This window comes from Staurois parvus, unplaced genomic scaffold, assembly GCF_062004578.1.
Source record: "Staurois parvus isolate SC_StPar_1 unplaced genomic scaffold, SC_StPar_1.0 ptg000027l, whole genome shotgun sequence".
In the NCBI taxonomy this organism is placed as follows: Eukaryota; Metazoa; Chordata; class Amphibia; order Anura; family Ranidae; genus Staurois; species Staurois parvus.
In genome coordinates, this window is record NW_028317823.1 from 5,692,593 (window position 1) to 5,710,971 (window position 18,379).

At 41.8% G+C, this 18,379-nt stretch overlaps 1 protein-coding gene across 5 annotated transcripts in view; it reads left to right on the top strand.

Annotated features, from left to right (window-relative positions):
- GRM5 (glutamate metabotropic receptor 5) overlaps positions 1-18,379 on the top strand; it is a 546,141-nt gene that overhangs the window by 42,223 nt on the left and 485,539 nt on the right. For all 5 annotated transcript variants that reach the window (XM_089656651.1, XM_089656647.1, XM_089656644.1 and 2 more), the window contains exon 2: positions 17,126-17,988. In XM_089656651.1, coding sequence (XP_089512777.1) covers positions 17,307-17,988 — 682 coding nt within the window. In that variant the 5' untranslated portion in view covers positions 17,126-17,306. The remainder of the gene's footprint in view (positions 1-17,125; positions 17,989-18,379) is intronic.

Genomic DNA, 18,379 nt, shown 5'->3' on the forward strand with positions numbered 1-18,379 from the left:
ATATCATTGACATCCCCAGTGACACCAATACAGTGATCAGTGCTAATAAAAAGCACTGAAACTGTACTAATGGCAATGGGCAGGAAAGGGTTAACATGTGGAGTGATCAAAGGGTTAACTGTGTGCTGTGCGCCATTTTGCATAGTGTGCTGTGTGTGTGCTTCACTATGCAGAGCCTTACAAAGCAGTGTGCAGGAGCTGCCAGGGGAGAGATCTGTGTTGTTTATACACAGGTCTCTCCCCGACTGGTAAAACTCGGAGATCGCCAGATGCTGGCAGGGACCCGGAAATCGACAGCCGAGGCTGCGAATGGGGACATGGGGTCCTACCTGGTACTGAAAAATCACACATATATATATATATATATATATATATATGATTTTGTGCAGGTATGCTGCCCTGTAGCAGTACTTCTGCTATAGAGCAGTGTGGAGACGGTTAATGAAAAAATAAATCAATAAATCAGTAAACAAATAAACAATAAGTCCTCATGCACACGGGACGTTTTTACAGCTGTTTTTGGCTTTTGGCATTTTTTTCTACAGCTAGCAAAGTTCCCAGCATGTTATCTCATGTGTCCATGCACACATAGACTGGAATCAGCATTTTTTGGCTGAAAAAACCCCCAGAACTAGTGGGTTTCTAAAGGAGTTTATTTTAAAAAAACATGGTAAAATGCTGCCAACCGGCATTTGTGGGCCTTTTTTTTAGCAAAAATTGTATTTTTGTGTATGTAATAAATGCTAAAAAATGCAAACGTGGAAAATGCGGACAGCATAGCATCGTATTTTTTTATGTCCCAGGCTGGTAAAGCTGCTTAGATTTTTCTCCAAGGATCCTACCTTGGAAAATGCACTCTGACACCGCACTTGACCTTCACCTAAATTAATGATTCCAGATTCTAGGCACAAGATACTTCAAGGCCACAAAGTCAGGAGCAGTGCTGCCATCCTCCTGCAGCATTTTATTACTGACAAAACATGGCAGATTTACTGATGGAGCATATTTTTTTACTGACAACCTGACAAAAACTAAGACAATTGATATTTAACCCCTTGACACCGACCGACAAATATGCAGCCTCTCTGCAGCTGGGCCTGGGCTTTGTTTACCATTTGAAAACACATATGTGCTGAGAACGCACCCTGCGTGCTCCCAGTACATGTGTCGGTCTCTCCTGGAATGGTTCCGATCTCCCCTTTGCGATCGGGACCTTTTCCAATCATGTGACCACTGTGACAGCAAATCACGGTGGTCACATGACCCTAAAACCCCACTCCCGGCGCCTGAAACCCCTTATAGGGCCAGGAAATGCCAGCGTGAAGAGGTTAAACAATATAAACACAATGTGGAAACACTGACAATACCCATAACAAGTAATTTGCCTGGTTTACACTTCTAATGTCAACACAGCATGACAAATTATCAGCCCCTGATATTTACAGACAGTTGTAAAAATCGCTGATTTACTGATGGTTGGCAACCCTGGTCAGCAGGAGGAAACTCTGTACTGTCAGCCACCTTGCGCACCCCTGTCAGCCACCCAGCACCTGTGCTGCATTGACAGTTTCCTCCTCAAGGTTTCTGACTCCTCTTCTCTCTCTACCTCCTTCCATAGGCTAGTAGCATAGCAGAATAAGCAGCACTGACAGCTCTGCACTGGTGACTGACAGCTCTGCACTGGTGACTGACAGCTCTGCACTGGTGACTGGTAGCTCTGCACTGGTGACTGCTTCTTGGGCATTCTTTTATTTATAATTAAAGTAATTCTAAAGGTTCTTTTTCTGGGGGGGGGGAATAACAAAAATGTCTATACTTACCTGCTGTGGGCAGTGTTTTTGCACAGAGTAGCATGGATCATCCTCTTCTTGGGCTCCTCGCAGACTCTCCTGGTCCCTCCCTCCTGTCGGGTGCCCCCACAGCAAACAGCTTGCTATGGGGGCACCCGTTGCTCCGTGTGTCCATTCACACACAGAGCCACAGCTTGGCCCTGCCCCCTCTCCCTCCTCATTGGCTGACTGGCTGTGATTGACAGCAGCGGCAGACAATGGCTCCTGCTTGCTGTCTCAGTCAATGAGGAGGCAGAGACCCAGGACAGCCAAGGCTGTTGAGCACATTGCTGGATCTTGATGGGGCTCAGGTAAGTATTGAGGGGGCTGGGGGAGCTGCTGGACACAGAAGGTTTTTTTACCTTGAGCCTTTACAACCGCTTTCATTAATTGTCACACGTGCAACAGTGGCTGATCTGGAGGTTCAGTGAGTGACCCAGCAGCCATTCCCAATGTAAAGTTTGCACTTATGAAATGAGAACTGTGTTAGTGTTAGCTGCCACTGTGTTTCTTAAAAAGAAATATTTTTCTTAAAATGTGTTGTAAAAAAATAGAGTTTTAAATATTTTTAATTAAATTCCCATTAAAAATAAATATCAGTCATCCCACTGTCACATTTTTTTATTTCTTGTATGCCCCTATTTGCTACCTCTCTCTTCTCACTGAAACCATGCGTCATTGTCTCAAACTATATTTCTAAGTAAGGTATCTCTCTCTCTCTCCCTCTCTATCTATTTATCTATCTATCCAGGGCTTTATTTCTCAGAGAATAGGTGCAGGAACCTTCCCTTCTGATTCACCTTTGTCTCTGCCTCATACCCACCTACAAACACCATTCCATGGTTCTACCCTCTACCCACCTACCTGTCCTGCCCCTTTTAGACAATACAGAACCAAGCATCATTTTATGGTGCTATGTAATTTGTATAGATAACAAGAAAAGCAGTACAATAAATCCCCTGCAATGAAAGTAATAAGGGATGCAGCGCTACATTCAAATAATGCAACTATGTGAATGAGGGATCTTAAATCAACAAATTAAGTGAAATTAGATAACAATGGCAACATTAATAATACATATCAATACGTGCTCGTTAAATATCATTAACACAAATAAAGTAAATAGCTCAAAACTTGTGAAAACCATGTATGAAAAACACCATCCATATATATATGAATGAAGCAAAAATACACATATATATGGTGCAATCCCACGTGCCTATTGTGAAGTGAAATTATGGTAATAATAATACAAACAAAATGAAATCTCAAAGTCCAAAAAAATATATATATACTAATGGTGACAAAACAGTAAATGGTGCTTCCAAATAATACTGTTAGTGACCATAGGTGAAACTCGTGCAAATTTCTGAGTGCGTCCTAATCTGAGAATCCAACCACCATCTGGATTAGCCTCTCACCTCATCCCTTCGACCCTTGCGGATCAAAGATCAGTAGTGGATCCCTCTCACGGATCCTCCAGGCAATGAAACACTCCAAGAAAAAAACCTCATGCTTTCAGATGAGGATATATCTGTTTGGGTGTACAGCTGAATCCACAGGTGTACCAAGATGGCCGCCACGCCGAAAATACGTCACCACGTCAAGCCGACGCGTTGCGTCACAATGTCACCATTAGTATATATATTTTTTTTTGGACTTTGAGATTTAATTTTGTTTGTATTATTATTACCATCATTTCACTTCACAATAGGCACGTGGGATTGCACCATATATATGTGTATTTTTGCTTCATTCATATATATATGGATGGTGTTTTTCATACATGGTTTTCACAAGTTTTGAGCTATTTACTTTATTTGTGTTAATGATATTTAACGAGCACGTATTGATATGTATTATTAATGTTGCCATTGTTATCTAATTTCACTTAATTTGTTGATTTAAGATCCCTCATTCACATAGTTGCATTATTTGAATGTAGCGCTGCATCCCTTATTACTTTCATTGTATATGGTCACTGGTATATGATTTGATGTTAGCAGCTTTCTTTGGGATTTAGACACATATTTATTTTGTTTAAAAAATTTCAAATAACACTTGGGAGCGCAGGAGGTTCACACCATCATTGTAATAAATCCCCTGCAGCCAGCAACAATAGACCCCCAGCAACAATAGATTTACCCCAGCAACAACAGATCTCCCAGCTACCAGCATCAATAGACCCTCTAGCAGCCATAAATAATAGATTCCTCCCTCAGCAGTAGATCACTCTCAACAACAAATTATTCCATAGAAACATAAGACCCCCTAGCAACAATAGATTCCCCATCTGCAACAATAGACCACCCCCACTCAAAAAATAGATCCCCTTCAGAAACAATAAGTTCCATAGCAGCATCAGTAGACCCTCCAGCACACCCCAGCACCCCCTGCAATAACATACATTCGGTGCTGGAGGTGCAGGAACTGCATTCTATCTATCTATCTATCTACAATATCTATCTATTGATTGACTTAAAATAAAAATTGCCTCCAAAAAAATTAAAGTGGGATTTTAATGGTACCACACTAATACTCCTTCTTATGTTTAAAAATATCCACATTTTTATTCAATCAATTAAAATCAAACATTAACACATCTCTCATACATGGATATAACTCATGATATACAAGTTGGCTGGCAGATGCATATTAATATTTCAAAGACTTGTATTTATTTTATTGCAGTGGGATCATAGAGATGTTCATTGAGCAATCATTATTGCTGTGGGATTCCTTGTCCTCCTGTGATTGAGGCTTCAGCGCCTGGCTTCACCTATTCATGAAAGTGTCTCTTTTTGTATTTTTGGTTTTAACATTTTACATGTACATGTTGCTGTCATCTTGGGCAGGTTGTATATCCTTGAACATGGAGCTGTTATTGAAATTATTTTGTACTATTGGAAACTGAGAGATTCATATCTGGTTTTCGTTACAGATATGGATACATTTTTTGTCTTTCTTGAAGAAGCAGATGTTGACCTATGAAATGCATTGAATGTGGAGACTCCTTCTCCCATCTGCTTGACTGCAGTTAAGGGGTTAAACAACTTTATCATGAGTGCTATCTGTGCATGAGAGATGTATAATATCATAACCATGTGAAATGGATAATTGTTCTTAATATTTGATTTTAATTGATTGAATAACATTTTATTATTTTTATGCATAACAAGGAGTGTTTTTGGGGTACCATTAAAATCCTTAGATTTTGTTATTTGGGATTTGTATTTCACGATTTAACAATGGAGGATGTGGCACCTGTAAATCTATGAAATAAGTAAGGCCATTATTCCAAGGAATTGCCAATATTCCCCTTTATTTAATTTTGCTGCTTTGTCTATTGATTGACCTTTTTTTTGGTGCTTTTGCTTGTTGTCCGGTATAGCTTTCCTCTCTCCGTCACATCTCTTTCTTGTTTGTTTAAAAACGCTCTCTCTCTCCTTCATTCAGTATGTGACTTTTTTTTATCTCTATTATGCTTCCTTCTTTCTGTCTCATTTTATCTTTTCTTATCTTTTTACTCTCTGATAGCAGTCCCCTCCTTCCCCTCATCTTCTTCCATGTCTCTCTCTTTTTTCCACATTCATCTCCCTGTCTCATCCTACACCCTCCTCATTCTCTTTCTCCCCTTCCTCTTAATTCCCATCCTCCTCCTTCCTCCCTCTCTGTCATTTTCCTTCTCACTCTCTTTTCTGCTTTCTTTCATATCCCTGTCTCATCTTATACCCCCCCCCCCCCCCCCATTCTCTCTCTCCTTCCTCATTATTTTCTCATCTCTCTTTCTCTTCCCCTCTTTCATCTCCCTGTCTCACCTTATACCCTCCTCATTCTGTTTCTCCCCTTCATCTTCTTTATTCCCTTCCTCCTCTCTCCTCATTTTCCTCATGTCCCCCTCCCCCTTTCATCTTCCTGTCTCATCTTACACCCTCCTCATTCTTTCTCTTCTTCATTATTTTATCATCTCTCTCTCTCTCTTTCCCCTTCTTCATCACTCTGCTTCATCTTACACTCCTCATTCTCTCTCTCCTTATTCCCTTCATCTTTCCTCCAGATCATTTTCCTCAGTTCTCTCTCTATTTTCCCCTCTTTACTTCCCTGTCTCATCTTGCAGCCTCCTTATTCTCTTTCTTCCCTTCCTCCTTTTTACCCTCCTCTTCTCTCCTCGTCATTTTCCTCATCTCTCTCTCATCCCCCTTTCTTTCATCTCCCTGTCTCATTTTACATCCTCCTAATTCTTTCCCCTCCTTCATCTCTCTGCTTCATCTTACACCCTCCTCATTCTCTTTCTCCTCTTCCTCCTTATTCCCTTCCTTCTCCCTCCCTGTCATTTTCCTCATCTCTCTCTTGTCCCCTTTCTTTCACCTCCCTGTCTCTCTCCTTCCACCTTATTCTCTGCCTTCTCCATTCCCATTATTTTCCCCATCTCTCTCTTTCCCCTTGTTTCACCTCCCTGTCTCATTTTACACCCTCCTTACTCTCTCTCCTTCCAACTTATTCTCTTCCCTCTTCCTCCTCATCATCTTTCTCATCTCTTTCTCCTTCTTTCATCTTCCTGTCTCATCTTGCAACCTCTCCACTCTCTCTCTTCTTCCATCTTATTCCTTTCCTTCTCCCTCCCGATCATTTTCCTAATCTCTTTCTGTCCACTTTTTTTATCTCCTTGCCTCAACTTTCACCCTCCTTCTTCTCTCTCCGCTTCCTCCTAATTCTCGTCCTTCTCCCTCCTCATCATTTTCTTCATCTCTCTTTCCTGTTCTTTAATCTGCCTACCACACCTTTCACCCTCCTCATTCTGTCACTCCTTCTTCTTTATTGCCTCTGTCCTTATTCTCGCCCCCTCTCTGTTGCTGGCGTATTCATCTCCAGTTCATCTTACATCTTCTCAATGAATTCCTTGGTCTATATCTCCTTCAGCTATCACTCTTCTTTGTAATGCTATTTCTAATTTTCTTTTTTTTCTTCATCTTTTACCCTCTAATTGTATCTTGCTTCTTTCCTCTCCCTCCTTTTTTCCATCATCTCACTCTCTTTCTCTAATTTTTCACCTTCCTCATTCTCTGTAAGGTTTGAACGTAGACATATCTGTCAGAATAAATAGCGGGCAAGTGTAACGTCACCTTTAGCAGACCCCTCTCCTTAAGGGTGGTAGATCTACTGGTAATAGGTTGCAGCCAGGACTTGATACACAAAACTTTATACTCTCCTCAAAATCACTAACGGCCTACTAAACGCCAAAGCCAAGGGCGACTACTCTGTCCTCCTTCTCCTGGACCTCTCTGCGGCCTTCGACACAGTCGACCACCCCCTCCTCCTTAATAAACTACTCTCCCTTGGCATCAGAGATACCGCTCTCTTCTGGTTCTCATCCTACCTATCCCGACGCTCCTTCAGCGTCACCTACAATGGTACCACCTCCCCCTCCCTCCCCCTCTCTGTTGGGGTCCCCCAAGGCTCTGTCCTTGGACCCCTTCTCTTCTCCATCTACACCTCCTCCCTGGGCACACTCATACACTCCCATGGCTTCAATTATCACCTCTATGCTGACGACACCCAAATCTACCTCTCCACCCCTCTTCTCACCCCCACTATCTCCGCCCGCATCACTCACCTCCTAAACGACATCTCAGACTGGATGTCGCTCCATTTCCTCAAGCTTAACCTCTCCAAAACCGAACTCCTCGTCTTTCCCCCTGCCCACACCCCCCCCCCCCCAGCCTATCCATCACCACCACCAACACCACTATCATTCCCGCCCCGCAAGCCAAAGTCCTTGGCGTCATTCTTGACTCGAACCTCTCCTTCCTGCCTCATGTCAAATCACTTACAAACACCTGCAGGCTCCATCTCCGCAATATTGCCAAGATTCGTGCCTTCCTCACCCCAGACACCACCAAACTTCTTGTACACTCCCTCATCATCTCACGCCTTGACTATTGCAACTCTCTTCTCATTGGCCTACCCAAGTGCAGGCTCTCCCCGCTCCAGACCATCCTGAACTCAGCGGCCAGACTCATCCACCTCACCACCCGCTCCACCTCTGCCACCCCCCTCTGCCTCTCCCTCCACTGGCTCCCGATTGCCCAACGCATCAAATTTAAACTTCTAATCCTGACCTACAAAGCCGTTCATAACACTGCCCCTGACTACCTCACCAAGCTGATCCCCAAGTACCACCCTACCCATACCCTTCGCTCCTCACAGGACCTCCTTCTATCCTGCTCCCTGGTCTCTTCTCCAGGTCCTCCCCTATCCTCTGGAACTCACTGCCCCAATCCATCCGACTGTCGCCTTCCCTCCCCACATTTAAGGCGCTCCCTCAAAACCCATCTCTTCAGGGAAGCCTACCCCACCCTCACCTAACGGCCATCCTCCCTCATTCCTCCCACCACTTCATCCCCCTCAGCCACTTCATTCCCCTCAGCCACTTCCTATTGTTCCACTACCCCCTCCCTCCTAGATTGTAAGCTTGAAAGAGTAGGGCCCTCTTACCCCTCGTACGCTGTCTGTTTTTGTACTGTGCCATGTATTGTCCCCCCTATTGTACAGCGCTGAGCAAACCCTTTGGCGCTATATAAACTCGATGTAATAAATAATAATAAATAATAAATAAATACTCTGGCTGTATTATGTCACTAGCAGACCCAGGGTAGAATAATGTAGAAGTACCTTGCAGTGATGGAAGAAACAAGTTGGGAGTCGCTTTAGAGAAGGACTGACAGTGGGTGTAATTTGTGTATAGCAAAGGTCAGGGCAGGCAGCAGACAGTAAAGGTATATGGTAATGTAACAAAAGACAAGGCAGGCAGCAGACAGTAAAGGTATATGGTAATGTAACAAAGGTCAGGGCAGGCAGCAGACAGTAACGGTATATGGTAATGTAACAAAGGTCAGGGCAGGCAGCAGACAGTAAAGGTATATGGTAATGTAACAAAGGTCAGGGCAGGCAGCAGACAGTAACGGTATATGGTAATGTAACAAAGGTCAGGGCAGGCAGCAGACAGTAAAAGTATATGGTATTATAACAATGCCAGGGCAGGCAGCAAGCAGTAAAGATATATGGTAATGTAACAAAGGTCAGGGCAGGCAGCAGACAGTAAAGGTATATGGTATGTAACAAAGGACAAGGCAGGCAGCAGACAGTAAAGATATATGGTAATGTAACAAAGGACAGGGCAGGCAGCAGACAGTAAAAGTATATGGTAATGTAACAAAGGACAGGGCAGGCAGCAGACAGTAAAGGTATATGGTAATGTAACAAAGGACAGGGCTGGCAGCAGACAGTAAAAGTATATGGTATTATAACAATGCCAGGGCAGGCAGCAAGCAGTAAAGGTCTATGGCAGGGTTTCTCAGCCAGGGTTCCTTGGAACCCTAAGGTTCCTCCAGAGGTTGCTAGGGGTTCCTTGAACAATGAGCAATTTTTGCCTCTCAGGTAAGTTCCCACTGACACCATTGATCTTTTTAGCAATCTGTAAGAGGGTAAGTCTTCTCAATGACTACAAGTGTAAGGAGCATTCTTACCTCTGATTATCACACTAATGTATAATGAATTGTAGATAAAGTCATTTTAGCAGGGGTTCCCTGAGACCGGAAAGTTATGTCAAGGGTTCCTCTGCGTTGAAAAGGTTGAGAAAGGCTGGTATATGGTAATGTAACAAAGGTAAGGTCAGGCAGCAGACAGTAAAGGAATATGGTATCATAACAATGGTCAGGGCAGGCAGCAGACAATAAAGGTATCTAGTGATGTAAAAAAGGTCAGGGTGGGCAGCAGACAATAGAGATATCCAGAAGCATAGCAAATATCAGGGCAGACAGCAGATAGTAGAGTTAATTTGAACCATAGCAAAGGCCAGGGTAGGCAGCAGACAGTAAAGGTATCAAGTGATGTAAAAAAGGTCAGGGTGGCAGCATATTGTAGAGTTATTTGTAACCATAGCCCAGGGCAGGCAGCAGACAGTAGAGGTATTTGGAAACATTTCAAAGGTCAAGGCAGGTAGCAGACAGTAGATGTATCTATTAAACATGGCTTAGGTCAGTAACATGAACAAACAGGCAAAGGCACATTTGGTCAACAGGAAACCACCATCACAAGAACAGAGGTTTAGTTATGACACATCTTGCATCTGGAGCCAATCCCAGAACTGGGTGGCATGTGTCCAAACTGGTTGCCCTTGAGTAAATGCTGGGTTGAAATAGGAAGCTGCATCCAACCGAGACGCTACCTAAGGAGAGGAGAAAAGATGACGCCTTTCGCAAGTGGTTGCAGGGTGAAGACACTGTGTTCCATTGTCTGGCAAATGGGACACAAACTGATATTTGCAGGAAAGAGAACCAAGAGCAGATGGTGGGGAACATGGGTGGGCAGGTTAGGAAGCAGTGACTAACAATTTTCACTCTCCTTCCTCCTTATTCTTTTCCTCTTTTTTCTTCATCATCTCACTCATCTCTCTCTATTTTCCTCTATTTCATCTCCCTCTCTCATCTTTTACTATCATTTCTCTATCTTTTTTCCTTATTTCCCTCATTTTCTGCCTCCTCATTCTCTCTCCCCTCCTACTTGATTCTCCAACTTATTCCTCCCCATCTCAACATTCTCTCCCTCCTCATTCTCACCCTAATCTCTCCTCATTATTTCCCTCATCTCTCCTCATTTTCCTCTTCATTCTCACCCTCATCTCTCCTCATTCTCCTCCTCATTTCTTATTATTCTCTTCCTCCTCATTTTCTCCCTCCTCATTCTCTCCCTCATTTCTCCTCCTCATCTCCCTCCTCATTTTTCCTCTTCATCCTTGCCCTCATCTCTCATCATTCTTCCTCCACATTTTTCCTCCTCATTCTCACCATCAGCTTTCCTCACTTTCTTACTTCCTATTCTCTCCCTCATCTCTTCTTATTCTCCTCTGCATCTCTCATCATGCTCCCCCTCCTTATTTTTCCTCTTCATTCTCACCATCATTTCTCCTCATTCTCACCATCATTTCTCCTCATTCTCCTCCTCATTTCTCATCATTCTCTCCCTCATCACTCACCCTCCTCATTCTCTTCCTTATCTTGGTCTCTCCCTCATCTCTCTTCATTCTCACTCTCCTCATTCTCACCCTCATTTCTCCTCATTCTTACCCTCATTTCTCCTCATTCTTACCCTCCTCTCTCTTCATTCTCTTCCTCATCTCTCATCATTCTCTCCCTCCTCATTTTTTCCTCCTCATTCTCTCCTTCAGCTCTCCTCACTTTCTTACTTCTCATTTTCTCCCTCATTTTTTCTCATTTTCCTCTTCTTCTCTCATCATGTACTCCCTCCTTATTTTTGCTCTTCATTCTCACCCTCATCTCTCCTCATTCTCTTCCTCATTTCTCATCATTCTCTCCCTCATCCCTCACCTGCCTCATTCTCTTTCTTATCTTATCTCGATCTCTCCCTCATCTCTCCTCATTCTCACCCTCATTTCTCCTCATTCTCACCCTCACCTCTCCTCATCCTGCCCTCATCTCTCTTCATTTTCCTCCACATCTCTCGTCAATCTCTCCCTCCTCATTTTTTCCTTCTCATTTTCTCCCTCAGCTCTCCTTACTGTCTTATTCCTAATTCTCTCCCTCATCTCTTCTTCTTATCTCATCATGCTCTCCTTCATTATGTTTCCTCTTCATTCTCATCCTCATCTCTACTTATTCTCCTCCTCATTTCTCATCATTTTCTCCCTCATCTCTCACCCTCCTCATTTTCTTCCTTATCTTGTCTTGATATCTCCCTAATCTCTCCTCATTCTCACTGTCCTCATTCTCATACTTATCTCTCCTCATTTTCCTCCTCATTTCTTATTATTCTCTACCTCCTCAGTTTTTTTCTGTCCTTATTCTCTCTCTCATTTCTCTTCATTTTCTCCTTTCATTCTCTCTTTCATTTCTCCTCGTCATCTTTCATCTCCCTCCTCATTTTTTCCTCCACATTCTCACTCTCAGTTATCCTCACTTTCTTACTCCTCATTCTCCCCCTCATCCCTTCTCATTTTTCTTTTCATCTCTCATCATGCTCACCCTCCTTATTTTTCCTCTTCATTCTCCTCCTCATTTCTTATCATTCTCTCCATCTCTCACCCTCCTCATTTTCTTTCTTATCTTGTCTAGATCTCTCCCTCATCTCTCCACATTCTTACTTTCGCATCTCCTCATTCTTACCCTCATCTCTCTTTATTCTCTTCCTCTTCTCGCTTCATTCGCTACCTCTTCCTTTTCCTCATTCTCTCCCTCATCTCTCATCATTTTCTCCCTCATCTCTCCTTATTCTTACCCTCCTCATTCTCTCCCTCATCTCTCCTCATTCTCACTCTCCTCATCCTTTCCCTCATCTCTCCACATTCTTGCCCTCTTCATTCTCCTTGTCTCTCCTCATTTTCACCCTCCTAATTCTTTCTCTCATCTCTCCTCATTCTCACCCTCAATGTTCTTTCCCTCATCTCTCCTCATTCTCATCCTCATCTGTCATCATTCTTTCTCATTTTTTCCGTCTCTGTTCTGTCTTTCTGTTCCCCTATTTTTCTCGCTCTCATCTTTCCTCATCTTCACCCCCCTCATTCTCTCCCTCATTTATCCTCTTTTTCTACCTCCTCATTCTCACCCTCATCGCCCTCTCTGTGATGTCAAAAGCATTAACGTCCGAGAGCACAAATGGTAAATGTCCTCCTTTCTGCATAATATCTCTAGGTACAAGATTTAATCTGGTGCCTAATTATTCTGAGATATTTATGATGTTTTGGATACAAAATCCCTAATTATCCTTTGCTGAAATTCAAAACTAAAAGCATCATCTAATTTGCTGTTCTGAACACCGGCCTCACCAGCGGGTCATTTTGGGTGAAGGCACTTTTATTCACAATATGTCCATTATAAGTCAAAAACCTCTTTTTAATTTTCCTTTGACAAGTCCAGACTGTGCACAATGTCACCTGCTGGAGACTTTCTAAATTACCCTTTCTAAGTGACTGTCTCTCTGCATCCTGGAATACAGGACCTTGACTTTGATAATGCCCAGCCGTATCAGTGAGCAGAGCTGTTTGGTTTGAATTAATGTGCTCTCCTTATACAAGATCCATAGAACTCTGTGTTCTGCAGGCAAAGAACATTAGTTCAATTGGAGATTCAATGCAGGTGGCCGCTGTGGCTATCTGCCATTAAAATTATTAGTAATCAGTAAACATTTTCAACTCTGATTCTAAGTTCAGTATGAATAGATCGTTACTTTAAATATTTTTTAATATACTTTATTCAGAGACTGAACATCTGACTTAGATAGATCAGGAAAGGGATATAAATTATGTTGGGTTGTACTGCTATTTGGGGCTCCAGATAAATGTCCCCATACTCTGGTGACAATGGTTTTACAAAAAAGGAAGTAAGGGCAAACCAAACAGCAAAACAAATAAATCTGCTTTTTGTTGTAGAGAGGGGGAAGGCTACAACCCATGTCATTTTTTTTTATATATGTGGTCATGTTGAAGATTCACCCCCCCTTATTTGCTCTCTGGTCAAACCATTATCACCAGGATGGGAAACAAGAAATCTCTCTAATGGAACCCCAGCAATAAAACCTGACAAGGTTCTATTACAAAACATATGTTCTGGCTAGGCTATATGCCATAGGTTCTGTGATGGGCTAATATGGCAGCCAACTGGGCTAAATATATATATTTATATAAAACATTATAACCATCCCCCATAATCCATCAAGGTATGAACTCCACTAGACCTCTGAAGGTAAGCTATGGTATCTGGCACCAAGCTCTCAGAAGTAGATCCTATAATTTGTGAGGTGGGGTCTCCATGGAGCAGACTTGTTTCTCCAGCACATCCTACAGATGCTCAGTTGGATTGATATCTGGGGAAGGCAGGCCAAGTCAACACCTCAAACTCGTTGTTGTGTTCCTCAAACTATTAACACCTGGCCACCTTCTTCCATGGCTCTGTGGTTCAGGTCTGATGCCTATGTGCCCATTGTAGGCTTTTTTGACTGGGTCAGCATGAGCAGCCTGACTGGTCTGTGGCTACGGCGCCCCATACACAACAAACTGCGGTGCCCCATGTGTTCTACACAATGTAAATATTTGCCAGCACACCACAGATCTTCAGCTGAGTCCAAAAATTTTTTTAAAGATCACAGAGAAATGCAATTTTTTGGAGCCGCGCAGGGCCCCTTCATCAGGCATGTGTGCTCTAACACCTTTCTATCAGAATTAACAATAGTTTTTTCAGTAATTTGAGCTACAGTAGCTCTTCAAACTACACAGGCCAGCCTTCACTACCCACGTGCATCAATGAGCCTTTGCCGGTTGCACTTCCTTGGACCACTTTTGGTAGGTCCTAATCACTACATATTGGGAACATCCCACAAAAGTTGCAGGTTTGGAGAGGCTGTCACCCAGTCTACTAACCATTACAACTTGGCCCTTGTCAAAGTCAATCAAATCCTCAAGCTTGCCCATTTTATTCTGCTTTCAATACAGCAACCTCGTGGGCAACATGTTCACTTGCTGCCTAATATAACCCACCCACTTTCAGATGCCACTGTAATAGGATAATCCATTTTATTCACTTTACCTGTCAGTGATCATAAAAGCTATGTCTGATCAGTGTCTCTATGGTGTCTAATATATAAGGACAGTTAGGTTCATATTTATTTGGACAGAGGCACGATTTTATTGTTTTTCAGGTATTTACCAAAACATGTTCAAGCTATAGTTATAAAATATATATGGGCTATTAGTGCACACTCCCAGGTTTAATTTGAGGGTCTGTACATCCAAACTGGAGGAAGGGTTTAGGAATTACAGCTATCAAGAGTAGAGGGACCAAAAGTAATTGGACAATTGAATACAATCATAAATAAAATGTTCATTTTTAATATTTTGTTGAGAATCCTTTACTGGCAATGACTGCCTGAAGTCTGGAACCCATGGACATTACCAAAGACTGGATTTCCTCCTTTCTGATGCTTTGCCAGGCTCTAACTGCAGTTGTCTTTAGTTGTTCTTTGTTTGTAGGTCTTTCTGCCTTTAGTTTTGCCTTCAGCAAGTGAAATGCATGCTCAATTGGGTTGAGATCATGTGATTGACTCAGCTATTGCAGAATATTCCACTTCTTTTCCTTCAGAAGCTCCTGTGTTTCTTTTTATGACATAATATTAACAAGTTAATTTATGAATAGCTGATCACCCTCACAAGCATAACTATGCATTTTAAAAAAATACAAATGTATTCTATACTATAGTCTCTTTAATAGTTTATGATAGTATATAAAAGAAATTCTGTTATTGGTAATTGCCTCTTTGCTCCCTGAAATGGCACCTCTAGAGGTTTGTCTTTCTTTTCATTTAATCTAATCTGGGAAAAATGGATGCTGACCTTTACATTTTTCGCATGGCTACAGAATGTATACAGGATTTTAAATGTAATTTTTACATATTTTATTAGAAGTGACCTTCTCATGCATTCTACTTTACAAAGTCCTCAGCTGTGTTTCACTGAAGGGTTTTTCGTTTTTGCCACAATTTGACCTTTTGTATTCAGTTTTTGTGTGATTAAAGGGAATTTTCAGTTTAAAACTTTGGTGTATGCCTCTAACTTGTTGCACCCATTGCTCATCTCCCCAAATTCCATCTAAAGGCAGGATAGGTAGGAAGCGTGTGTGTGTGTGTGTGGGGGGGGGGGGGGGGCGAACATTTTTAAGAATAGATACAGTTAGATTTTTCTATCACTTTAAAGTAGATGTAAACCCTGACTGCATAGCATATAGTTAACATTTTTTAAATAAATTAAATGCTGTTTTCACCTTTTATGCATCTCAGTGCTGCTGATATCCTGCAGCCACTTCCTATCCACATGCACTCCAGTGATGGCTGCACATTATAGTTCAGGGCAGATTTACTAATGATGACAATGGACTGTGCCTATGCATGTGTTGAATCACCTACCTTTGTAGTTTCCATTTGGAGAACATGTGACAAGGTGACAATGCAGGAAAGCTTGTCTCCCTGTACTAGAAAGTACCTTAATGGCAGGATCACCAGGTATTATTTTAATACAGATTTTGAAAATTAATTTTCAAAATACATGTAACTGTTGGTTCATGGTAGTAGTTGATCACATATAACTGGACTTGTTCTGTAAAGTTGCAGCTATTGAGAGCTGTGAATTTTTCTCTACTGTGTCTTAAAACTTGTTAAAACATCTATGTTCAACATGGGCACCATTCCCTGACTGGACTGGACTCTCCATCTTGTCCAATCAGAACAGGCTTTGCATTAATTGTGTAAATGCAAAACCTTCTCTGAATGGTGTGACCTCTCATGTTCACAATGCAGCCACTTGGCACAGGACCTGGAAGCTAGTGGAGGTCACTGGAGCAGTGATGTCTATTACAGTGTTTTCCATCTTCTAGCGGTATCCCACAGGTATTGTATATACATACTTGTAGTTACATTGACCCAAGCTGGACCAATGATAATATATAAAAATATCCATAGCGGGAATTTTTCTTTAACATTTAGACATACTGCAGATAAAAACTCATAGCTCTTATCACACAATGGGCCCTTAATCTGCCTTATGGAAGAGTTAAAAGATTTAAAACCCATTTTTTCTTGTCATCTGTGTGTTATTAGAGAGATTTCACTTCAATTCCTGTGCTGTGGGCACAAAAAGACATGAGAGGAAGCCTCTCTAAATTGAGGGACAGTTGTCACCAGAACAAGTGTCCCCATTAGAAGAATTCCCCACTACTCCTGTTAAAGTGACGACTCAAATTTTTGAATTTTGTTCACATTCCGTCACAGTGACAGTTGTTATCAGGACAAAGAGTTACTGTCACTAATGGTGACAAAGACAGAAGTTAAAATAATGACAGAAATCCGAACCTCTCACCATTCAATCCAAAGAAAGTTTTGGTTTAGATTCTATTGTAAATTCTAAACCAGGGTTCCTCCAGAGGTTGCTAGGGGTTCATTGAGCAAAGAGCAGTTTCTGCCTCTCAGATAGGTTCCTACTGACCCAATTGATCTTTTTAGCTATTTGTAAGAGGCCAATTCATCCCAATGTCAACAAGTGTAAGGAACATTCTTCCAACCCACTATCACACAAATGTATCATGAGTTGAAGATATAGTAATTTTTAACAGGGGCTGAGACTGGAAAGTTATTTCAAGTGTTCCTCTGTGTTGAAAAGTTTGAGAAAGGCTTCTCTAAACAGTTTAAATGGCCTCCATGTACAGATATTGAGTATACTGTGATCTTCTGTTTTTCAGGGAATGACAATTTGGACTGATTGTGAAAATCTTCATAGATGGTCTTTTGCCCAGGAAGGACGATTTTTAAATGGTGGGAAATAGTACATGGAGAGTCATCAAACAAGGAATAGAAGGTTGATTGCTTTGAAAATATTTTCCTTCACCATGGTCTTCTCTCCAGCATAAATTGTATTCTAAAATGCTCCCTTACATTTTGACGGTGCTGCTGCTCTTAAAGGAGGATGCAACTGGTAATGGTGGTGGGATTACAGCATCAGCACAGACAAATGAAAGACGTGTGGTGTCCCATATGTCAGGGGACATCATTATCGGGGCTCTCTTTTCAGTTCATCACCAGCCAACAGTTGAAAAGGTTCACGAAAGGAAATGTGGAGAGATAAGAGAGCAGTATGGCATTCAAAGAGTCGAAGCCATGTTGCACACTCTTGACAGAATAAATTCGGATCCTAACATTTTGCCAAACATAACCCTCGGATGTGAAATACGCGATTCCTGCTGGCATTCTGCTGTAGCTTTGGAACAGAGTATTGAATTTATTAGAGACTCATTGATCTCCTCTGAGGAAGAGGAAGGGCTGGTTCGCTGTGTTGATGGATCTTCTTCAGGATTCCACGCAAAAAAGCCCATCGTTGGAGTTATAGGGCCTGGATCCAGCTCGGTGGCCATTCAAGTCCAGAATTTGTTACAACTTTTCAATATACCTCAGATTGCCTATTCTGCAACAAGCATGGACCTGAGCGACAAGACCTTGTATAAGTATTTCATGAGAGTGGTTCCTTCTGATGCTCAACAAGCAAGAGCCATGGTGGATATTGTCAAAAGGTACAACTGGACATATGTTTCTGCTGTACACACTGAAGGTAAGAATTTCCTTACTTGAAAAATAAATTGATATAGAATTGAAATCATGTAAAGCATACTTTTATTACCCTCCTTTATAATGTCTCTAAAGTACTTAAAGACATACTGTATGGAAGGACATAATAGATATCTGAAACAGATAAGGCCATGTAAAACTTTGACAAAGTGATTTTTGTTTTTCATTTTTTTAAATAACTATGTTGGTTTAGATGGGGATTGGTAGTCATGTTTTTTAGCTGTCCTTACCTGTTTGCATAATTTACCATTGTACAGCATTGGGGTCCTGGCTTTAACTAGAACACCATAGAAACTTAGTTTTTATGTTTTATTGGTGTTTATGTGAATTTCCTCCAAATACTCAATTTTTCTCCAACAATTCAATAGTATTAT